Consider the following 24,718-nt stretch of genomic DNA (forward strand, 5'->3'; position numbering starts at 1 on the left):
AATATAAATATAAATATAAATATAAATATAAATATATAAATATATGCTCCCATAGTACTTATAATTCCACCGTGTAGATACCAAAAGGACCTAGGTGTCTGACAGACAGTACATTATCTGGGAGTCAAGAGGAGGGAACAGCTGGTTCTCTACATCCATGGGCCCTCCAGCTGCTCCCAAGGGAGGAAATGGGAATCTTTTTCAGCAAGAGAAGGGAGCATGTTGAACACAGAGGAAGCAGGTCCCTCAGATTAAATTGCCTGTAGCAGGCACATGGAGRCCCCTGAGAAAAATTAACTTATAACTATCTCATATGCTTCTCTTCTTTCCACTTTTTTGGGAAATGTGCCCCGAAAGAGTGAGGCAGGAAACATCCTTGCATGAGGTGATCTGTTAGAGATGGAAATGCCTTGTCTTTATATACCTGTCCTAACACCTCTTCTAGAGGAAACAGTATCTGTCCAAATGGATCGCACAAGATGGAGCTTCAAGAGGGAGCCCTAAAAGACAGCCTTTGTGTCTGCAAGCACCCTGAGCTCTGCCAGCATGCTCCCAACTGCTGGACCTTCCTGCAGCTCAACAACAGTTTTGGGATGTGTAGCTGTTCCCTTGACAGATGATTTCAGTGGGCACTCTAAACCCTGACAGAAATTTTCACCATCTTCAATGTCATGCAAGATGACAGGCAAWAATGACACCATTTCAAGTTACAAGATTTATAACTTACACATCTGTACATAGAACACGGTAACATACGTAAGTAGCTAGCCTCACAAAATCAGAGAAAAATAATAAAATAGTTGGTTGTTGAAAGGCTTTGTGAATTGTTTGTCCTACAGTATTAAACATGGCTCAAATTAGCACTTATTTCAAGTTTTTACCTGCTTGGTGGAGAGGACAAAGACCTCTGTAGGTTTACGCCCGAATTCATATCATGGTAATATGGCTGGCTCGGAAGCTCTCCAATTGGGAAGTTCACTCCAGTTCCCTGGGTTATGGGTGCTGAAAAACACATCATCATAACAAGTCAGAGATAATCTTCTATCTTTTCAGCCATCTTTTTGTTTCTAACACTTGGAAAAATATCAAGATGTTACTACCTGTATCTAATTTTCTGCCTCTTACACAAACCAAGATCTATCAATTATTAWATATCTGAAAAAGTGAATTATCTTCCCTAGTACCTAGAAAACCCTTAGCAATTATGCAGATATAATACATTTGTTTTATAAGAGAGAACATGGAATCACCAATATGAAAAAGATAGTGCAAACTTCAAGCACTATATTGAATGAGGCAGGGTTTATGAGGACAGCTGTATCAAAGTTYATTGAACAACTGGAAAAAATGGAAATAAGAAACTCAGAAACACACAAATTCCTTTTTCTTTAGTGCTAACCCTTTTGTAATAATAATAGTCTCCTGTGCACACAGGTTGGTTTTCTGCCCTTTTTTTTCTTTCACCCAGAGCCACAGATTCTGCTTTGCAAATGTAGACCTACACACTACCTTCACCTCCTTACAGAGTCTGTGTACCATACAGGCTCTGGCAATTGAAGAATAAATTATGTATTACATATTGTGGTGTATTTACCTTTGTTCATTGTCTGTGCATTGTGCATTTTAACTACCTTTGGCACTTAAAAGAATAATTGCATGTTGTGCAATGCATTTGAAGGTTTGTATTTTTCCTGACAGTTTAAGTACAACTCTGTTGYGGCTTGAGGTTAAACAAATGCATGGTAAGAAATCCCACAGAAACCACATGCTTTAATGCTTATTATTGGAAGTATATCATGTATAACAGCTGCATGAGGCACAGTTTCACAGCATAATTACAATATTGTTTCTTTTTTAACCTGAATGGCCTGATACTTTAAATGCACTTAACCACCTGACAACTAAAAGAAAGCTATAATTCACACATCCTCAGCCTTCTAAACCAGCAAAACCATACCTAGCAAGCACAAAAAAAGGATATGCCTTAGCACAGCAAGATGGCAATGCTACTGCTTTGCTRAAAGACTTAACATAATTTTTCATTGAATATTAATTTCTGACCATAGCAATTCAAAAAACCCATGTAATCTGAAGCCTCAGTTCATTAATTAAACTCCTCAGGCATCCTGACCCTGCATGAATTAACACCTGTACAAAATTTGGATAGACAGATTTGGAAGCTTGTGCCTCATTGACTTTGTCCTCAGCTCACTAAAAAACTTATTTTTTTGAACCATTCAGTCTTTACAATACTAGTATTATCACTGTGGGCACTTCTAACTAATAATAATTTTCAACTATTCTTCATTTCCTAATGAAGTCTTGAAAGAAATACTTTAATAGTACTGATTAAAGTAGAGCAAGATGAAAATGTGGACAGGCTTTGTGCTCTACTATTACAACAAATYCTTAGATGTCAGCAATGAGATCTTATATTCTTTTGGTTTTTCTTTCCACAATCGAAGTTTCACCTGTACATTTATATTCTTATTTTGTGGGGGTTTTTGCACTTTCATGTTGTAATATTTCTGATACCAAAATGAGACAATATAATTAGAACTTCAATTACAGCCARTGTTGTGACTAGAAGAGACACAAGCATTTAATACATTCACATCTATAAAATTACTTTTATTTCAAGACCTACAAATTAAAAAAACAAACTAGAAGAATAATCATGTCCAAGGATTTGTAGGGCACTCTTWAAAAACTGTAAGTCTAAAAACAGGAGGTTTTGCTCCATATGGTAGTTCTATTGATACACCAGGCCAGTAAGGTGTGCAGAGGGAGATGCAACAAATTGATTCCATCTTTAAATATCAAAGAGRCAGAAGGAGACCAAATTGTTTTATTGCAAACACATACAAGATGGACTGAATTACTGTGGTCAAATATATAAAAATCRAACATTGTTATAGGCGTTTCCTATGCATCTTACATTTTGTGGAGAAAAAGCTTCAAGGAAACAACCTTCACTTGATTACAGCAGGTTTTGGAAATCATTAAGTGTAAATTATAACTTACTTCTTGACACCCTCACAAGTTCCGACACGTTGAATACTCCGGATTTCACAAAACTGTCCTCAAGGTACACTGAAAAATACCACAGCACCATAATCAGTATAATGAGAAGATTAATAAATAACTATAGATAAGTTTATACACCAGCTAACAGTATAAACAGAGTCCCAAAACTATAATACACAGATCAAAGTACACAGAAGGCTGATCACAGGATCTAACATGAGCTGAAATTCAGGCAAAGGTGCAAAAGAAGTCTTAAGGATGATAAAGCAATTTTTTCAAGGTTTGTGAAAACCAACAAGCAGTATATTCACCCCAAAAATGGCTGAAAACTAGTTTCTTTTATTGGTATCTTCAAATTTTAAGTAAATATCRAACTAAGACCTGTACCAGCTGGATAAGCAATTTCACCATAGAGCAGTCCTGTGTGTGCACATGTTTCTGCTAAAGAGATTTTTACTTAACTCTCACCTTGCTAAATGTGCTTTTACACTACAACCTCCATTACCAAATCATGATCTCTGAGGTGGATGAGRGGGTTGCTATTATTTCCAGGAATAGCAGGAAACTGAACAAAGCAGCTGAGTTATTCAGTAGGATTTCTAATATACATGTTAAAATTGTATATATCTAGAAATCTATGTTTAAGAAAACACATATTATTGGTTTGGCTTATATTWACTTATTCTAGGACAAATGCATATGATATATTTTCCTGCTGTGAAATTCAGGCATAGCTGGGAGTACTGCTGTGAAACTGCAGCTGATAATCAAGACTTATCTCAGTGTTGCAACTAGATAACCTTTTGAAGAGAGAGCTAAGAAACCCATGTTTCTGTGGAAGTCTCACATCAAAAATCACTGGAAAAGCTATATTACTGAATCTGAGATTACATGGTGTCATGACTTTTTATAGGTAGTATTAACAACCATTTACAAATTGAAGTATTTAGATGTATACTTGGTGCATATTGCTGCTTCAAGAGTTACTTTTTTACTTGTTTTCATATGAGGCAGTGCATTAAGAATTTCTTACTGTGGTTTCTCTCTTGTCTAAACTAAGTTTTCTTCTTTTGGAAATTTTTTGTTCCAAAGGTTTGAAGGAGTAAAACTATTCCAGGTGTTTTTAGTAATAAAACAAACAAAAAACCACACACCTATTGAACTKATTTGGAGAAAAGTGCTTCAGTACTATTCTGTTTGGATTTATTTTGGCAATTGCTACTTTCATTTTCAAGTGATTTATCAAAAACATGGCCACTGTGATCAGAAAAGTGACTGTAAAAGCAGCACACATCACATGAGAGGTCTTTCCTAGTATAGCTGGAGAAACCTCTACTTACTTTCCAGGGCCAAAAAGAAGGCAGAGTCAAAGAGTGCTTTTCACTACTTCCTAGTCCCACAGATCTGCCTCATCCAGCACCTCTGGTGTCCCTTACCAGTGCAGGTACAAACAGTGTGCCAGCAGCATAAGCTGAAAGAMTGGGAACACATCTGACCAAGCACATTTCCCAGCATCTTGGCTACTCTGTCAGATCTACAGGACAGTGTCAGTCTTTCCCAGCTGAAAACCACCCCTCTGACCATGGGTGTACTGTAGGCCTGTGGGATCATCCTGAGCAGTATTCTGCCAAAGCTGTTATCTTCTCATCTTAGCATCAATATCCTTCACACGCTATTCTTGCATGTTTTTATTTCCACAAGCAGCTCTTCAGGTTCTCCTCCCTTTTTAATTCACTTCCTTTCATACATCTCTCTCTCATTTTCAACAGATTTTCTCYATATCTATTACTTTTTCCTCTCTTACTGTCCTTCAACTGGGTATTGCCAGCCCCTCTGCAGTGTCTAAGAAATAAGAGCCTTTCTCTTTCATTTCTTAATTCTCTTGAGCCATTTTTCCATGGTTTTTTTTGGTTTTTTTTTGTGGATAAAAACATGACGTGGCTTCTGAAATATTTACTTCTGTTTTGACAGAACTTGGCATATTCATACTACAAAAAAAATGAAAACAGTAAATTTTTTATTTCCCTTTCCTCAGTTTCCATTTTCTAATCTAAGAATAGATGAAYTGAATGAATGCTAGTAATTCCTCAAGCAAAGGCAATCTTTCCCATCTCTGCTGGTTTCCTCCAGCAGGAACAATCTGAAGTACAAAATGGAAGAGAGATTTCCAAGGAAAGAACAGTTTACTGATTTTAGTTGTCTCATAAGTAAAGCGTGGTTTAAAGCCAGTGAACAGCCAYGCAGCCCGCTCTGCAGCTGGTAAGGAGACATGACTGAACTTCTCTGCTGCTTATCCAAACACCACTACTTTGAAGCACAATGCCTCTCGTTCAAATCAGACTAAYTTGAGAGGATCTTCACCCAAGTGTAGATTAATCAAGCTATCATTACAGTGAAAACATGGCSCAAGGCTCGTGTTGAAAGAAGAAAAAGCCTAAGATGGATTTTATATATAAGAACATCAATGGGTATTGGTATAACAATGGTATAATGGTATAACACCAATGTATTCATGTRTACACTCTCAAACACATGTTTAATCTTCAGTCTTCTCTCATTAATTCTTAGTTTTTCCCACGGGCAATACTGAGAATACCTACAAAATATGAAAAGCAATACAGCGTTTTGCTGTACTCTCCTTGTGATAATGAAATGGGAGCAGAGAAAGTATTTTGCCACCAAGTGGTACCACTTTCTCTCATCCCCTCACAAAAGGATGCATTGTTGACTGATGGGTCRTATCTTTCACCCAGGTTTCATCCTGCCTTGGGATAGGCCAAAAATGAGACCCACAGATAAATGCTAATGCTTTGGCTGGCATAAGAGAAAAGAGGCTACTGTCAATCTCAATCAACCTGAAAAACAATTTGACTTTTTTCTATATGGAATGTGACAAATTATTGTTAAATAATTAATGCAACAGTAAACAATCTATGTCATAGCAGTGACAGTTTCATCCTGAGCTTTGTGTTCTAACAGGGAAGGTGGACTCCCATGGTGCCTCTGGGGGCATGTTAAGGTCTGGCACCAGTGAACTTCAGCAGTTTCATCTAGTTAAGAAGACAAACTAGGGAAGGTATGTCACAGAACCATTCTTGGCTCTCAGCTGTGCAAGAGGAAAACGTTCTGTGCCATTAAATGGCTGTAATTTGTTATGGAAACATGCATTCTGTGTAAGAGGAAGTTTTAACAGCAAGACTGTATGCAGAAGGTAAGCAGTATAGGACATTTTATGGTGTGAGACACTGCCTTTTACCTGGTGAGGCTGATCACAGTGCTGAGTAAGTTAGCATTCATATTCGTATTTTTACACTTCATGCTAGACAAAAGTATGTGGTGATACTTCACACAGTATTGGTCTGTTTTTTTTGATTGCCGATTCCCTAATGCACTGTTTACATAAACATATTAACAAGCCTTAAATTAACTCTTGGTGTGTGTTTCTGATCTGTTCAGCACATACATTAACACACTTGATAAGCCTATTGTATTCCTCACAGACATAATCTATTTCTGCATGGTAATGATAACACTTTGCTGTCTTTGCCATTCAAACTTAACAGAAACATTTAATAAAACTCATCTTGCCTGAGAGATGGCACTAACTGTCATTATTCTTAAAAATCTGATTCCTACAAAAAGAACATTTCTGACAAAGCTGTGGTAGTGCAGTGTTGTGTAAAAATTCAATAACTTCCAAAACCAATACCTAGCAGCAGACTTTTTTTATTTTCTTCTAGTTTTTTTTTTTACATGGTGAGTATAAAATCTTTCTTTTCTTACCTTCTTCAAGGAAAGCTCGCTTATGAAAAATATAACTTCCATATAAATGCACAATGACCAAGCCAGTGGCATCAAGAGTGAAAGAGAAACAGGTTAAGCCAATCAGCAGTTCTGATCAAGCTCCCATACAAAGTGAGCAAAGGGAGAAACCTTCAGCAATGCCTCCGACTGCTGTGGAAGTCACTGTCCTTGTCCTTATAAATCTATTTCTCCACTGTGCCTTGTACTATGCCTTGAAGAGATGAGCTGCAAGTGTAGCTTTTAAGTGTTTTACCCATGCAAAAATTTAAAAGGGGGAAGAAGGGAGAGAAAATAAAGTATTTTCAACATACTGAAAAATAATTTCAGTTTGCACCAACAATTAATCTAASAAGCTTGTTCTCACATTACTTAACAGCTTAAAACCACTGATGTTTAACTTTGCAAATCTTTAACCAGTCTTTTCTTGTCTTCTGGTTTAATTGTACTTTTATGAATAGAATGCCTGTTTATGTTCTGCTGCATATTAGCTAGGGTTTAGCCATAAAACTGTTTCCTGGTACTGTTATATATATATAGTTTTCTCATTGATACTGCCTCGGTTTTGAGCAACTTATAAAAGAAGGATAAGAACCCAATCAGTCCTGGAAGCAATTTGTATTAATGTACTTTTATTTCTGGATCTTTAAAAAGAGGAATTATCTACAATAGTAGATAGACTTACTGGAAGTAAGACAAATAAAACTTCAAGAGCTACTGTGAGAAGAAAGCCTGAAAACTTTAGCCTGGTGCATGGAAGGTAAAGTATGAAAACTTGAAGTTATGCAGCTCAATGTTTCGAATGCTGCTAGCTACAACTTTGTACAGATACTAGTTACAGTCAGGAGTGATAGTAGAAAAATAGTCTGATGGTGTTCATAAGTCAAAATACAATCAGCAGACATGCAGTCTGTATTCTTACTGCATACCTTTTGAAACCATTGTCTGGAACAGAGTACCAGAAAGAGGTTGCTACCAAAACAGAGTATCTTAAAAGCAGTAATGGATGGATAATATTTGCTAAGGAGGGACAAAGAAGACTTAAGTGATTATATAATTTGAGACAATTGAACTAAGGTCTGTCCAGAGAATGAGGCTCTTTTGGTCATCACACATTCTCCAGTCACATCCCATATCCACAGCTTGTTTTGGATTCTTTTTCCCTGAAAGTTGCAATAATGTTGTTACTGGGACAGGAGACTTGCAAAAAGATACCCTGACTCCATTCAACCTTTTAGCATGATGAGGAACTAAAAAGCTACATGTGCCATTTTCAGAAACAAATTAGATTTTTGGCACCCTCAAAATCATAGTCAGAACCACAATAGTCTTCCGTGTTTCAGTAATTTGAAGAAGTAAACACGTTTAATGGACTCTGAAATCCACAACTAGAATTCAGGAAGTGAACTGCCCTGAAACCTAGCAAGAAACAGAAAGAGCAAGTAACATAAATGCATACTGTGTTTGGTTCCAGAGGGTCTCAGGTTAACAGAAACTATAGCAAAGATTTAAGAAGTTGGGCTAGCTGCTTTCTAACAGATATCAGACTAGCAGGTATCAAAAGGGAATTTTCTAATACCAAAGGTTTCTGGAATTCTGACTGGTAACGAGAGTTTTTAGTAAACTATTTTTCTGTGTAGACTTTGAAGTAAGAACTATTACATCCATCATGGAACACATCAACAATTTAATCAGTGTGAGAATTGACCATAGCATCCTTTATTCACACAGCAGGTTCATGAAGGACAGCCACTGCAAAAAGTGTTAAAGCAATGCTGAACCAGTAGACAGTAGTAATTACCCACACCAAATTCCAAGATGTCCTGAACGGCCAAAAGCTCTTTCTCTTTGAAAAAGGGGATGTGCAGCCTGTGCAGGTCTATGACCGCCGAGGCAGTACAGCTAGGAACTGACCCCAGAATGCCTCACCCAGCCTTCTGGCTCAGTGCTGGGAAACTGATAAAGAAAGTATCATCTCTCAATCACTGACATTACTAATCCAGAGAGCATTTGGGAAAGGGAGAACTTGACAGAAAATCAAGCCATGACCAAACCCAACCCTGTTTTATTTGAAGATCTCTATCTGAGATGGCATGGCTGCAGGCATCTGAGAAACAGCAAGCATTTCAGGATATCCACTCCCATGCTGAAAAAGAGATGAATTTGTTTTTATTTAAATACAATTCTGATTGAATTCTCTAAACTGCTATTATGGCATCATTGGTTCTACAAGAAAAGCTGCTTACAATGATGAGGCCGGGGAATATCTCTTCTCTTCCCATTAATTAAGAGGCTAATTCTCCACCTACAAGAGGGTAGCTTGCAATAGAGCAAAATAATGAAACCATCTCTGGTTTGAGACATTCAAAACTCCAAGACATTTGTTTATTGCATTTCCAAAAGAGTGCAAAGGTTGAAACCATGTTCCTCTTCAGAGATTACTTTTGAAACTACACATTTTTAAACTTAAAACTGAAATACCTCTACGTAAAACAGCCATACACAGGCAAATTTATTACACACTTCTTAGGGCTTGATTAAAAAAAAATGTTCTCCTTATGGCTGCTAGCCCATATAAAAGTGCAAGAAAAGCCTTTGGGGCTCTACAGCTGCAAGATAGATTTGCATATTGAGACAGAGGTGAGGCACGTTACAAACTTTTTGGCAACACCCTCTTTAATTAAAACAAAACAAAAAAAAGAAACACAAAACAAACAAAATAAACTTCAGAGGTGGTGACTTCACTTAGGTCTTCTTTGGAAGAGGTTCCTAGAACAAAATTTCTGGTGAAAATATAGGGACTAAAACAATTCCAGAGCTGTGAGCCTGGGGCTGGAGATTCAACTGCCTACGCCTCATTCAGATTAAGGATTTTATCTCTAGGCAAATTCCCTGACAACATATCATGGATTATTGTGGAGGAAAGAAGGGAACCAGTGGGGAGCAATAAAAGACAAAGAGGTAGAAACAGTTTGTCCATCTCTTTATCTAAAAGTGTTACTCCATATAAATAATTTAATATTCATCAGCACACAGGCTCAAACCTGAGCTCTCTGCATCCTGACTGATCTTACAGAGTGGAAAAATTTATATGAAAGTATTTCTTAAACCAGCTAAAGTGGAATATCCAACCAAATAAAAGACCTAGAGTTTACTTCTTGCTAGGAAACATAACTCTAGTAACCTCTGAACTCAACTCCTTGGATGAAAAGAAAAATCTGAACACATTTGTCTTCCCTCACCAAAAAGGCTCATACCTGTCTGTGTCAGGACAGCTAGGTTTCCTTTGTACTTTCTGAAAAGCTATATTTTTTTATTCCTCAATGCTGGACAAAAATAGGTCCAAAATATAGAAGGCACCCATGCAAAAAGAAGTCAATTGCAAGTTTTACAACAATTTCCCTGTCCTTATTGTCCTAGCCAGATAGCAGCCTACTCTATCTATCAATGTTGCTATTTCTTACTCCTACTTTAGTAGCTTTAAAAGGCTGTGTTCAAAGGTTTGGACTTTATTGCTGCTGGTGTATAAATCAATCAACTCTGCCAAGCAGCAACCTCAAACCAGTGGCAAATAAAAGTAGTCTTAGTAATGGCAAACAGTCGTGGGCAATAGGCAGAAACGGAAGTGATAATAAAACCCAGAAAATCCTCATCTAGAAGAACTGGCTGGTAAGAACTGCATCTCTGAAAACCATGTTGTCATCATTGATATCAACATCATTAGCTAACTCACAGTTCCAGATATTTTTCTCTTTTTACACATGCTCATAATTTTCTTATGCCTAAGAGATGAACTTACTGAAAGATGACATCTTCTGTCTTCAGTACATATCCTGCCACACCACTGCAGTATTTTGAGACACACTGTGAAGGCTCGTTTTTCAGATTTTCTTAAGCTATATGAAAGACCTACAGGGCTTGCAGGGAGCAAATAATAATGCAGCATTACACTGAAACTGCCCCACTATGTTACCTTTAACAGAATGCTTCAGCAATAGCTCAGAGCACTCTTGAGCACAAAGAAAGATGACATGTCCAAAGTACTTGGGTTGGACTCATTTTTGGGTTTTTGGTGTTGCTGGTGTTTGTTTTCAGTGTGCAAAAATATGAGTATTTTCAGTTTTAAAACTTATCAATTAGGTCTGTCTCTATGTGTTCAGACTCCCTTATTGGTGCCATGGACATGTCCATTCTCTCTTTTAAATCAAGTAAACTTTTAATAGTTCAGACAGTGTCAGTACAGCACAGTTAGATACCAGGAACTTAATGGCTGATGCAGACCATACAAGTGTTCTGATTTTTCTCCTCTCTTATCTGTCTGGCTGGAGCCTAATAGTCCCTGCACATGTACAACCCAGCTCTCAGAAAAGCAGGATTCAGTCTCGAAAAATACAAAAACATATGTAAATATAAATATATATTTAAATATATATGTTATAAAATATATAATCCTAAGTTGTTGAAAAATAAAACTTAGAGGAAGATACCCCTGGATTTTGCTGCAAAAGCTTCATATCACTTTCACCACAAGTTACACCATCTTAATACTGCATTGGGCTATCAAAGCATTCAGCAAATTTTTAGGAACATAATGTAGAGTTTCCCAACTCGTGCTCTTAATTTTCTTTTGTTTGGCGAGTGACACTACCCGCTCTCCAATTTGCTCTTAGGACAGCAAATTACCAAACACCCTAAAGAATGCAACAGTCTCGCCAAACCTAGAACGAACCACTCTGAACACCAACAGCTTTGCCAACTACCACTCACTTTCCAGCATCCTCTTCCCTGGCAGTGTCTTTGTGAAGGTGGTGGCATCCAAAGGCTAACAGCACATGTCCCTTGCCAGCTTCCTGGTTCCTCAACATACAACCACTAGAATAAAACATGATGGAAGGACAACCTTCCTGGCACTACCAGTCCACATGCTCCTGGCCTAGGACTGAAAACAAACCTCAGAGTGGATATCCTCCAGGGTTTTGACAGAGTGACTGTCTGGCTCTAATAAGAAGAATTTTGTGAAGTTTAGTAGGAAAGAATAGGACAGTAGTCCTTCTCCCAGACAAGCAACTCCCTCTCATTCTCCTGCACAGCCCTGGAAGTTCTGCTGCCCCATAAACCACAGCACTTTCACCTTGCCAGTTTCACTCCAAATAATTATCACACAGGGAAACAGAACCAAGCCAGTAGTTCTTGTCTCCTCTGATAGATGACATTCAATTATGCCTCTGTCTCTGTTTAAATGAAGGGTTTCAAGGGCAGCTTCTATTTTCTATCCCCACTTGGCAGCAGACAAAGGAATAAAACTGGCTGCAGTGACACCCAATCATGAGAAACTGTTATGCTCATCTTTTAAGCAGAAAGTCACATGATGAAATCAGCAACAGATTTCTCTGCTTTCCATATCCCTCCACCTTTTGAGACAAACTGCTTGACCCACTAGTCTGTCACAAGAAAGCCCATACAGCTCATCTGCTGCCCTCCCAGGGCTCTGTTGTTGGCAGCAACATTACTCCTTACTGGAGTTAAGACTGAGGGCTGGAGAGACTGGGCTCACTACAGGGTGTGATCCTCACAAGTGAAATATATACTACCTTCCTACTCCAAATGCTAAATGGTACTTCAAATCAGAATTTTTAACATGTTAAAGATGAGTGGACTATGCCTTCAGCTTCCCAAACCCAGAAGGTTCCTTCAAAATGACAAGGGGTAAAGTAACGCATTTGGCTTTTCTTGCACTCACAGAGATACTCCAAAACAAAAATAAATGCTCTATAGTTAAATGCTCCAAGTTTCAAAAAGCTGTAATCATCCATGAGGAAATTTTCATATTTATTTTATGCATAAGTTTGTTTCTTCGGGTTTTTAAACCCCTATTCTACGTAATTTATGGCACATATTTAATAGAAAAATAAAACTCTACTCTTAACATCCCATACTGTTTGGAAAGAAACAGCATCAAAGTCTCCAACTGAAACTGATAGCAAACCTGCATCACCCCTTGAAGAAAAAAAGAAATCCCTTGCATTAGCTCTTAGAATGATGTTATTTGACTTGTTCTGCCCTCTTATCTCCAAAATATGTCTGCTATCTTCAAGTATATCCATCTAGGATTTATATTTCAGAAAGATGCCTTTTTGTGCAATGATCTCTAATAGCTTCTCCCTCTTTTTGGTATTCACAAACAACAAATGTGACATAATTCACAAATAGAGAATACATTGATCGCACGCATAGTATAAAATTGTACAACCATAAGGCAGGCTGTTTTTTCTCATGTTTCTACAGATCCAGAAAATATTCATGTATATGTAACAGCTCAGCAACACAAAATTCCTTCCTGACCAGAATATGGTTCATTTTGCATTTAGAAGATCAAACGGAGTTAGTTGAATTCGGAGTTAGTTATTTCATTTACACAAATACTCTGAGAGCTAAAATGAGAAGATACAACATGATGGTGGTGGCAGGAGTCAGTCCTTGCTCATTAAGAAGTGACAGTGTGTCTGTCACAATTGTTTGTCTTTCTCTCATAAAATTCATAACATGGCAAAGATTTACAAGATTTACTGGCACAGCCCAATTGATTAGAAAGATAATCTCATGAAAATACAAGGAACCTTTCGTCTAAACAGACTGGAATGGCAATGTCTGGGTTTCATTTTCTCTTGTATTTTTAAAGAATTCTTGAAAGGGCCATTTACTGGCATCTCTCTCATAGAAATTTCAAATTTCACTAGTCATGACCCATTAATATGTTCAAAAACTGGTCTGAACTGATACAGAAAAAAAATACAAAAAATTTAACAGATTAGTATTTTATAAAGCACACATGAAAAATAAAAAACTGGTAGCTCAGTCACAGAGTTTAGGTCATTTGTGTTTTGTCTGAGATGAAATACAACTGGTTGCATTTGAAGACTTTTCTAAAAATAAAGTTATTTGGGATCTTGGTTCCTTACTTCTCTAACCATCCCCACTTTAAAATGATGAAATGAAAGAAAAACTCATTAGATTAAATGAATGCTGATGAAACTGCAATTGTGGCACTGTCAGTTTAAACGAACTAAAGTATCACAACTTGTCCTGATTATATACACTTACCTGTGCAAAACAGGTTGCTGACTAATTACAGTCTCTTTAGCTATTAATAGCAGTATCTTTGTTCTCAAATAATGTTAAATGCACATGTTCTGGAACTTATATTTACCTGGTGGATTCTTGGCAGGATCATTGTGGCTTGGACTTCCTGGTTGTCCAGAATCTACAAAGAAATGAAAGAAATATTTTAATAATTTGTTTTGCAAATATCTCACAATCTTGCAATACCCTCTATAACTAATTAACTAATTCTTTATACTTTAAAGGCCATTCCCCTGACTTCTATGTGAAGCATTATTGAACAAACACACCATATGCAGCCGATTTTATGCAGATGTAGAAACATTGTGAAAGATACAACGATCCTAGTAAGAGGAGTTTTTAGACCACTGAATAAGGACAAGAGAGTCATTCAGGAAAATACTCAAGTTGTAAACACATTTACAAGGGTACCTTTTCATTCCCTTTCCTCCATCCCCCAAATACAATATTGCACAATGAGCAAAGCAGAGGTAGCTTCTTCTCAGGCAATGACCAGAAAGACATACTGGATCAGGCAACTGGTGGTGCTTGCAGCGATGAGTCCTGTTTCCTTTGCCTCCCCTTAAAGCACAAAGGCTCACATTGCTTCCACAGACTCATGACTGCAATGAGGATATGACAGTCTGTTTAAAAACAATATGGTCTTTGTGTGCCTAGCCTGTGAGAACTGCTGTTGTGAAATTAAGATTATGTAACGTAAAAACTAACAAAACTCAAACACTGTGGACTTCAACACTTTTATGATACATGCACCTAATGAATCAAGATGAGAATGTAATTTCATGTTAATACACTAAATAATAAATTATATCCTTATTCACTAAAAGTTGCTTTTAAAACCATGTACTTTTCACTGTATTCCCACATCAGAGATATAACAAACCCTTGCGTCACTGCAAGAAATTGTTAACAAATATACAAGAAACAAAAAATGCAAGAGAAGGAAAATAAATGAAGAACCACCATTTGTTCCATATATAGGCATCTATTATGGACCTGGTTTACAGTGTGAATAAAAAATATCAATTTTTAAAAATGTAATTGTGCTATTAATAATATAAGACCACCAAGAGATTACATCATAGCACCATAGAAACTGCTACCACCGAATGGACTCCAGACGGAAGCAGAGTTGTTGAATGCATTTCTGCTTAAGTGCCCAAATTAAAGTATGAAAAATGATAGAAAAGAAGAAAACTACACATCAACAAATACTTGTCCTACAATTACTATTACTTCTTTTTACAGCTGATGTAAACCACAGCCTAGAATGACAGATTCCCTCTACCTGCTATAAGAAGTTCATTAAATCTGCAGCTGCTATGCAGCTTCATAGACATGGCTTGACTCACATGTCTCTCAAGCAATTTAAGTTAACACAAGCTTGACTCTACAGAAGATATTAACTGAGATGGAAATACATTTCACAGCTCAGGTTCTACTAAGCTGATCTGAATCAGCAGTTGTCACAAAATAAATGCATCTGGGTATCTATCTGAGTACTGGAATTCCAAAGGATATGTGAAACCCAGTTCCAATGTTATTAAAAACATAGCTGAATTTATCAATACTGAATTAGATCACTCTTGTACATAATAAAATACACCTTGAATAGGGAATTTCACATGACATTTCATCTCTCTTCTTTGGCCTTGGGCAGGAAACATGAAGGGCAAGCCTCTGGATTCTGCCCTTACCATGGTTTGGCACTTGGGTACTCTTAGGAGTCCCATTGTACAGCACACAATGTAGTCATTCAGTATGTCTGTTTCTTTACATATGATACAGCACTTCCATCAGAAAAAAATTATATCAAGTTAATTTGAAAACTTAGTCAGCTACAAGAAATGATAAAAATATAAAATTTCTCTACAGATGGACCAATCTATGGAGAATTGTCCATTTTCCTGTGTTGAAATTCACCTGCAGGGGATGGTATTAATGTTCTCACAATAAACATTCTTTGCTTCTGCAAACCATACATACAACTGTGAAAATTCAGATCAGAGAAGATTAATTTTACACAGCAATGGTACAAGCATAAAAGTACTGCAGATGTGTGGTTAAATGAAGTGGCAATTTTTGGTAGTAGATAAACCCAATAAAGCTTGAACAACATAGCTTCAGGATCACAGAGACACGAAACTGAATTAATGAGGCCTACCAGAAAATGACCTTTGAAGATTTCTTCTGTCAAAATTCCCAATAAAAAAGAACAAAGTGAAGTAATTTATTAGTTCTTGCACAGCAATTTGCCTTTACTCCTAATTTTTGGATCCAGGATTTAAAGATTAATGTAGTTTAAACTTAGCAAAAAAATTATTAATTATAGGGATAAATAGTTGGCTATTTATTAATGTTTTCCAGTCAGACTCAGCTTTGGGTTTTGCTAGCTACTCAATAATCATGTTTTTTCTATATTGATTCTCAATCTGTGTATTCAGAAATCTCAATGAGAATTTGAAAGAGCAGAGAATTACTGAAGATAAACATGAGAAGCAACTTAGCTAACCATTCACTAAACGCAGTTTAAAAAGCAAAGAATTTTATTCTTTATAACACCATCAACCTATGGAACTCTGCACTTAAAACACAGAGAGGCATCTGATCCTCAAGATGAAAGACACAGACTTGGGATGGCCTGTGATGATCCAATTCTCTTACCAGAGTCAGTAATTATAAAGCACTCTTCTGTTTGGATTGGATGCAAATAACTTTGCAAAGTACAAGAGAACCCATGGCTATTATAGGATTAAATTATATTAATGGCTTCACATAAGCAGAACACTGAATGAACAGATACATCGAAGCAATGCTCCTCTGAAAGAAGGAGGAGGAGGCATTTTTGGAAAGCCACAGAAACTAGGGAACAAAAAGACAATTTAAGACACTTTAAATCTTTCTTTATCCTCATCTGTACAAGATCACTAATTAACAACATGAGCCCTTTCTTCCAGAGTGATGGAGAAAGACATAAACCAAATTCATTGTCTGTCTAGCTAGATTTTCACTCAATTGTCCCAGCAAGCAACTATTGCACATTAAAAAAAAAAAAAACCAAAAAAAAAAAAAAAAAAAAAAAAAAAAAAACAAACTACCAAAAGAAACCCCAAACCCCAAGTAACTTCCTAAGCAACTTCCTAAGCTAGAAGCTGAATGAAAAGATAAACAAGAAGCAAATAAAACCCATCATGTTTATGCAATGAAACTGAAATTGTCATAATTTTAATTTCAGTAGCTCCCTACTGTAAGTTCCCTTAGTTTTGTTGTTGTTGTTGCTGCTAGGGAGCAAAAGGTCACCTACACATACCATTTTCACAAAATGGCTTTCAGATGCACCTCACAGCTACAGTGGGCATATCTTCTGCTCTGCTCTTCTTGGTGCTGACTGATCCAATTTATCCTTGATAAGTTACTGCCCCATGAACGAACATGGAAGTCCAAGCCAGCCTTTAATTTTAACATATTTTATACTTAATGTAGTATAATATAAGCTGACATATTTTATACTTAATTTTTTTCCTAGGTTTTCATTTCTAGGGATCAATCCCAATGAGCATCTGTGAGTGCAGGCAACTCTCAGCACAGCCAGAATTAAGTAAAACTGCTGAGGTCTGCTTCAAGTGAGAAAATAAGGCTTCATTTTCCTTGTGGTACACCATGAGAAGTCTCGGCTTCATAAGGCAGAGAAAAATAAAAAATACTCTCTCACTCTCTCACTTTGAACAAACAGGAAGCACACCCAAGCCAGCAAAACCAAGAAAGTCATACTATTGTTCACCAGCTTCCTGAAGGATTTTTAGTATTTCTCACCTTAGCAACTTAATCTTTCATTTTTCAGCTGATGACATACTCTCTTTAAAAAGTAAGATATGCTATACTTTCCTTTAGCTTTTGAGGCTCTCTGTAACAGCATATTATTAAACGCCTTGAAAACAAGTAGCAGCAGAATCTGTTAAAAACTAAAAATAGTTTCTAGAGCCATGTCTTAGTGAAATAAGCAGACTGTCCACAGGTATCACACTAATGAAATAACCTTTCCTAATGGTTTCAGTGAGCACATTTCTATTTGCCACAGGCTAAGAGACAGCCTTTGACCAGCCTCAGTTGATCCCAGCTGACAGATACTAATTTAATCATTCACCAACAGGTAAATATCCTTGCCCTTTGGTAGTCTATGATTTTGATATGGGGGATAAAGGACCACAGAGATGCAGCCATCAGCAAACCACGTATCAGCCTGATGCTGTTCAAGCTTTCACACACATACACAGCACTTGATTTGACAGCTGACAGAGTCACTATCGTGAACACAAGGATCACAACTACCTTCCAGGCAGCCAGGATTACTTTGCCATCTGCCATCAAGAACTTGAGGCAAATGGTGTTGACCCCTGAAAATCACAGGATTACAGGTTACTAGAGTGTGGTAGAGATCTGGGGACATCTCTCATTGCAGCCTCTGCCTAATCAATTCTTGATCTCTCAGAGACTCTCAGAACATTGTCATGGTAGGAGAGCATTCATGCCAAAGAAAAGTAAGACATCCTCCTCTCTTCCAAAGCAAATAACACAAACAGCAAACATCCATAAAACAAACCAACCAACAAACAAATAAATAAATATTTTCATCCCTGTACATTAAATCATTACCTTTACTTATTGCTACCCTAATTTCACTACATACCTACCTTTTACAGCCTACACTATTTTTCTTGACAAAGCAACTGATTGGCTTGACAAACTTCCCAAACCCTTGTATCAATTTCATTTTGCAAAAGAAATGTCTTTCTTTGTGCAGCATTTCTCTATCTGCCAATCCAGAACTATTGTACAATTTTATGAGTTCCAACTCTAGTGACAGGTCAGTTAATTTACGGTATAAACAAGCTCAAAGTGGTTTATTGCATTAAGTATCTGCTGAAAGAATGCTGTAAACATAGAAATGCAAGTGTCACCGCTGTTTCAATAAGTATGTTAACTAGGTGGCGGAATATATTTTTCATATTTTCATATATCAATACATTTAATTCAAGTGTTTTTCCAGAAAACTTTGACTACCTGACTTCCTATGATAAAACTTTCATCACCACCACTTTGTTTGGTAGAACACAGGTCCTGTGAGGGAGCTGGCATTGTTTAGTTTGGAGAAAAGGATACTGAACCTTATCACCCTCTACAACCACCTGACAGGAGGTTGTAGCTAGGTGGGCTCAGCCTCTTCTCCCAAGTACCAAGTGATAAAACAAGAGAAAACAACCTCAGTTTGCATCATGAGAGGTTTAGATTTGATACTAGGAAAAAACCTTTCACCAAAAGAGTGGCCAGCCATTGGAATGGGTTGCCTAGGAAAGCCAGGGAGTCACCTTCCATGGAGGTATTTCACAGACCTATGGATGTGACATTTAGAGACATGGTTTAATGGCAAACTCGGCAATGTTAAGTTTATAGTTGGACTTAAGGATTTTAAGGATCTTTTTCAACCTGAAGGATTCCATGATTATTTATACATGATAATATGTTGCAAATACACTACGTTAATGGTATTAAGCACAGTTCACACAAAGAGGAATCAGCACCTTAGGGAACAAGTATGGCTTCACTGTGAGAAAGACGTTTGCCCTTGTATCTCTTCGCAACAGTATACACTTGTTAGCAATATGTGTTTATGACATCCAGACTGAAAACACCCACAACCCTGGATCAGTGACTCTTTTAAAAACGTTGTTCTGCTTCCCTCACTCTTCAAAAACCTCTTCTGCATTTGCAAGACAGCACTGCTCTTGCGCTGGGCAACTACATGAAGCACTAGTCCTACACATTTTAGTGTCCTTTGTATTCATGGCAGTACAGGTGTTGGAATATAAGCAGCAAGGAGAAGTGACCCAGGAGACATGGCAGGGACCTCTCAGGAGTTCAGTGCAACAGCAGGAGTTACACTGAAGGTTGGATGTCGTGATCCTATGCTGGCAGGCTTCATCAGCACCCATGAGCCTCACCAAGAGCTGAAACAGTGACTTAGGGTCTTTACCCCAAAAAGGTGATGCTGTCTAACTTTGACTGACCTGAAAAAGCAGCAAAGAACAGAGCTGACTGTCCCAGAAAGCCAAGGTGCCTCTTGGGGCTGGTACCCAGGCTGTTGCCCAAACAGACACGTCACTTCACAAAGCCTTCAGGGCTCAGGCCACAGAGGTGCTGCTGCTGGGAGCTGGTCAGGCCAATCAGCAGATGCTGGGCTCTGTTTTCATTTCAGTTCCAGAGTGTTTGCTTTGGACTGGGGACACAGAAGAGCCACTAACCCATTAGCTGACCCATTTCACCACATGCCCCCATGTCCTCCCACCAGAGACGAGCTCGCCTATGGCCAGCATGGCTGGGTGGACCCACACGCCTCTGCCCCTGGAGGAGCATCCCCACACTGGAGCACTGCCAGTGACACGTGGGCTGACAGCGAGGTGGCGTGTGACGGGCTGGGGTGTCGGAGCCCAACGGGTCATGGCAGGATCCCTGCCTCACCTCCCCTTTTACCCGCAGATCTGCCTCTGCCAAGTCACCCAACCGGCCATTGTTGAGACTGCTAACTTTCCTTCAGAGTATTTTAATTAGGTAAATAAAAAATGGTAATTAAATCAACATTACGTAATGTGTTTCTGATTTGTAATCTCATTTAAATTAATTAACTGACTCAGTCCTTGTTTAGTTTTTAAACTGCCCTAGTTAAGAAGTGGAGCTCTGGGAGTAAATCCAGTTTTTATATAGTTGAAAGAAATTCAAGGACCTAGAAGCACTTACCAGAATGAAAATAGCAATAAGCATAGTAAGATTTTCAGCCTTACATCCCACACATAGATTTATCTTTTTAATTTAATTTCCTTTATTTGTTTATGTGAAACAAGTCACAACAATTATTTATTCGAAATATTTCTTATATGATTTATAAAGACCATATGTTGGTCATATTGAAAACTGAACAATTTTCCCCAGCTGTGTTGTAAGTTGTGCATGGAATATATACATATCTATCTATGCACACACACACACACACACACATATTTTTAAGTTAAGAAAAGGATTACATTTTTTCATGGCCTGAAACAAATATTTCCCATACCTCATAACATTAGTTGAGCTCCTTTTTGACACGTACATTAAGAAGAGATTTACATAGGTATCAAGCCACATGTGGACGAATGTGAAAGAATGACATTTCTTTCCAAAACTTGTTGGATTCAGTAGGAAAAGATGAGATATGAATGCTTAATTTTCTCCATCTGGAAGGTACTGTGGATACTAGCTATAGTCAGAAACATTCAGAAGTCATTTTTGGACACCAAGAAAACCTTTTTTCATTAAGGTATGTTTCATAAAGCGCTTTTATTACAGAATCTTTAAAAATGGAAAACTAAATGTAGAACAAGTGGAAAACTTATTTTGACATTTAGAGAAGGAAGAAATTATATAATAGACTATATTAATTTATAAGTTCATGTTTGCAAGCAAACAATAGGAATTTCCTTGCATATACCTTCAGCTAAATATTAAAACTGTTCACTTTATTCTGTTCTGTAAGACACAGTTGACCCTGATATGTATTGCTGAGATCTTCATGGAATCACAGAATCAATTAATTTGTAAGAGATGTCTGAGGCCATTGAGTCCAGCCTAGGACTGAACACCACTGTATCAGCTAGACCATGGTGCTGAGTGCCACATCCAGTCTCTCCTTAAACACCTCCAGGGACAGTGACTCCATCACCTCCCAAGGCAGCCACATCCCTGGGCAGCATGGATTCTCATTTCAGCAAAGCCAATGTAGATTTTTCCACTCAGCCCCACGCAATCAAGATTTCATTTCTGTTAAATTATAGAGCAGTAAAGCAAAAAGAATTCAGGGAGAAGAAATTCACGTTTCCACTACATAAGACAACATTCTTAGGCCAGAGATAATGATGACAGGACTAAGAAAAAAATCTGTTTTGTTAACATCAGTCACAGACAAAGGCTGTTAAAATCAATGGAAAGTTGCTCCAGTGAGTTTTGGACGAGGAACTTTATGGTAAATTACTGTTTAAAAGTAAAGAAAAAGCATAGTTCAACCAATACTGTAGGACAGATTCGCATTTTTTTTCCAAATGCATTGCATTCTTCACTAAATTGTATAGTAATAAAAGACAGATTCCTCAGCGGTTCAGAAATTTACAGTTGTATGCTACTTCGCTTGCTTCTAGGAGACATGGGGCATAAGGAACGCCAGAGTTCTGTGGACCCTCAAGTAACACATTTTTGAATCAGAGATCTTGTTTGTGAAAACAATGTCTCAAAAGGAAGCACACACATGTTCTTTATAAAACGGATTTAATTTCGTCTGCTGTAATCTAGAAGTTCATAGACAAAATACCCACCACTTTGCCTATCCATATTCACACACACACATGCAATTAAAACAAACTAGCCATGACAAAAGAAAGATTAAATCTATCAATGGGTACTAAGCAGGCAATGTACAGAAACTGTTTGAGAAAAATCACCCTACTTTTTCATACCAGTGGTTCATAAACTTGCATTGTAATTGCCTGTGTTCTCACAGATACCATGTTTATATGCAAGTTTATAACAAATAATAAGGAAACATAATATATAAAGTACTGAAGCACTAGTGATGAAAAAATTATTACCTAGGCATCCATTTTAACTTAAAGGTCTACTTTGACCTTTCACAGCAGACAAAAATTAGAAGTTCATAGTCAGATGATGTGGCCCAGGAGAATTTAAAACATAGAACTGTCTAACCCATAGAAACGTATGACTGACTCTTGTCAGTTTTGAGTTTAGGCAGGGATGTTCTGCAAATAGATGCAAGGAATTATTTTTAAAGCATTTAACTAAAAAAGAAAAAAGTATCTTGGTTTAAACCAAGACTTTCAAATTTAAAACAAAACCATTTTAAAGAATGTTTTCCCTACAGGCTCCTCATCTCCCTACTAGCAGCAATACAGCTGTTGGAGTCATATTGGTCAAAAGATATTTTAAAAGTATTAAATCCTATTTGATCACATTAATTTCTGTCTTCTCAACATAACTCTGTCATTTTGTGGCTAATATAACACAAGAGCATCTGTTTTGTAGTTCTGTAAATTTCACTGGATATTACAAGTTAGCATATCTCTTGCTTCTTCTAAGTTCCCTAATTTCCCTAACTTTCTGATCATCTATGTAAGCAAAGTTCCCTGACATAGGTACAATACCAGCTGCAATTTTGCAGGATTTTAAAATATGCTTGCTCTTTCAGTACACAGCAGAGGCTGCTTTGGTTCTTTCAATTTTGTTTTATTTACAAAAGTTGGCACATGTTCTTGCAGTACCTAAGGGTATTATATACTTGAAAAAAGGATACTACTCTTTATCTAAAAAAACAGATGTATGGATTCAAATTCCAAGGCTTTCATTTTTATTGCTTACTACTTTTTTTTCTTTGCATGAGTAAAAATTGAGTGCTAATTAAGGGGGGGAGGGGGAGAGAGGGGAAAGGAGGGAGAACAAAAACCCTAACTCAAAATTCTTACTGCACCTGGTAATTTGCCAGTGCCTTGAACGTTATTTAACCATCCAGTGTTTCTAAGGCTTATTTTCTTACCATTACTCCATCACAGCAGGACTTTGAGAAAGCTATCAAGACTGATTTGGTATGCAGCTATAAAAAAAAATAGCCTTTGGAGTTAAATAACAAGTACAAGTTTACTGAAAATATATCAGAAACTCAAGTTTCAGTCTGTGGTACAAAGTAAAAGGAGTTGTACCACCCAACAGCTCCAAGACATGAAGCCAGAAGGAGTAACTTTAGATATTCAATATGTCTACTGTAACTGCAGATTTACAGTCTTATTAAAGGCCCTTTAATACTTAAAAAGTAACTTTCTCCTAGCTAAAGATATAAGATGAAATTTAATCCAAACTGACCTTTTCATTTTAATAACTCTTTATATTCATGTATCTGTGTATGTACATGTGTGTTTTTGTGAAGAAAATTACAAATTCGTATAACTTCAGGGTTATCTTACTTATAGGCAATGTTTTGGGCTTTGAGAAGGAGGAAGTCTAATGGGTTAAACATGTTAACTATTTTGCTGAAAGAATAGGAATAAATGTGAACAACAGCACCATTACAACAGCATTCCTTACAGAAGTATTTCAGGTTTTTCAAAAAACTTTAGAACAAAAAATAACAACTAAATGCTTCCATTGCCCTTCTTTGGTGAACAATACTAATCATTTTCCCTATTGTGCACCCACATAGCAGTTTAAGATTCAGTTTAATACTTGATGTGTATTCAAGCCCCTTGGCAACCTTGCACTGTATTTTTCCTGAACAAATGGGTTAAAAACACGTGACCTGAAGGAGTTAGATGAGACACAATGCAACACACAATAGTTGAGTTGCATGAGCTGAAATTACCATGGACCTTTTTATGACTCATTTCAAGCATGTGACAATACTCTAATGGAAACCTGCAAAATCAGGTTTTGCTTTACCTTCCTCTCTTCTGCCTGTGTCTCCCTGCTCTACACAAATACACAACAAACCTTGTGGGATTCTGAAAACAAAACATTATTATAGCTCCTTTTCAGCCCAGCCTCCTTTTGGTGTACCTGTTGCCAGCACTCCAGAGCAGTGTAAAGTCAATCTGTCTGTGCTGCCTGAGCAACTTAAAGCGAATTCAGAAAAGTGTGCAATGCCAAGGCTAGCCTTCAT

At 37.3% G+C, this 24,718-nt stretch overlaps 1 protein-coding gene across 7 annotated transcripts in view; it reads right to left on the reverse strand.

The window, feature by feature from the left end:
• Positions 1–24,718, reverse strand: part of NFIB (nuclear factor I B) — a 164,493-nt gene that overhangs the window by 52,600 nt on the left and 87,175 nt on the right. For all 7 annotated transcript variants that reach the window (XM_057374511.1, XM_057374512.1, XM_057374515.1 and 4 more), the window contains 3 exons: positions 14,036–14,089; positions 3,025–3,093; positions 882–1,002 (listed from right to left, as the gene is read on the reverse strand). In XM_057374511.1, coding sequence (XP_057230494.1) covers positions 882–1,002; positions 3,025–3,093; positions 14,036–14,089 — 244 coding nt within the window. The remainder of the gene's footprint in view (positions 1–881; positions 1,003–3,024; positions 3,094–14,035; positions 14,090–24,718) is intronic.

This window comes from Malurus melanocephalus, unplaced genomic scaffold (assembly GCF_030028575.1).
Source record: "Malurus melanocephalus ecotype Western Australia unplaced genomic scaffold, MMel_1.1 scaffold_227, whole genome shotgun sequence".
NCBI lineage: Eukaryota > Metazoa > Chordata > Aves > Passeriformes > Maluridae > Malurus > Malurus melanocephalus.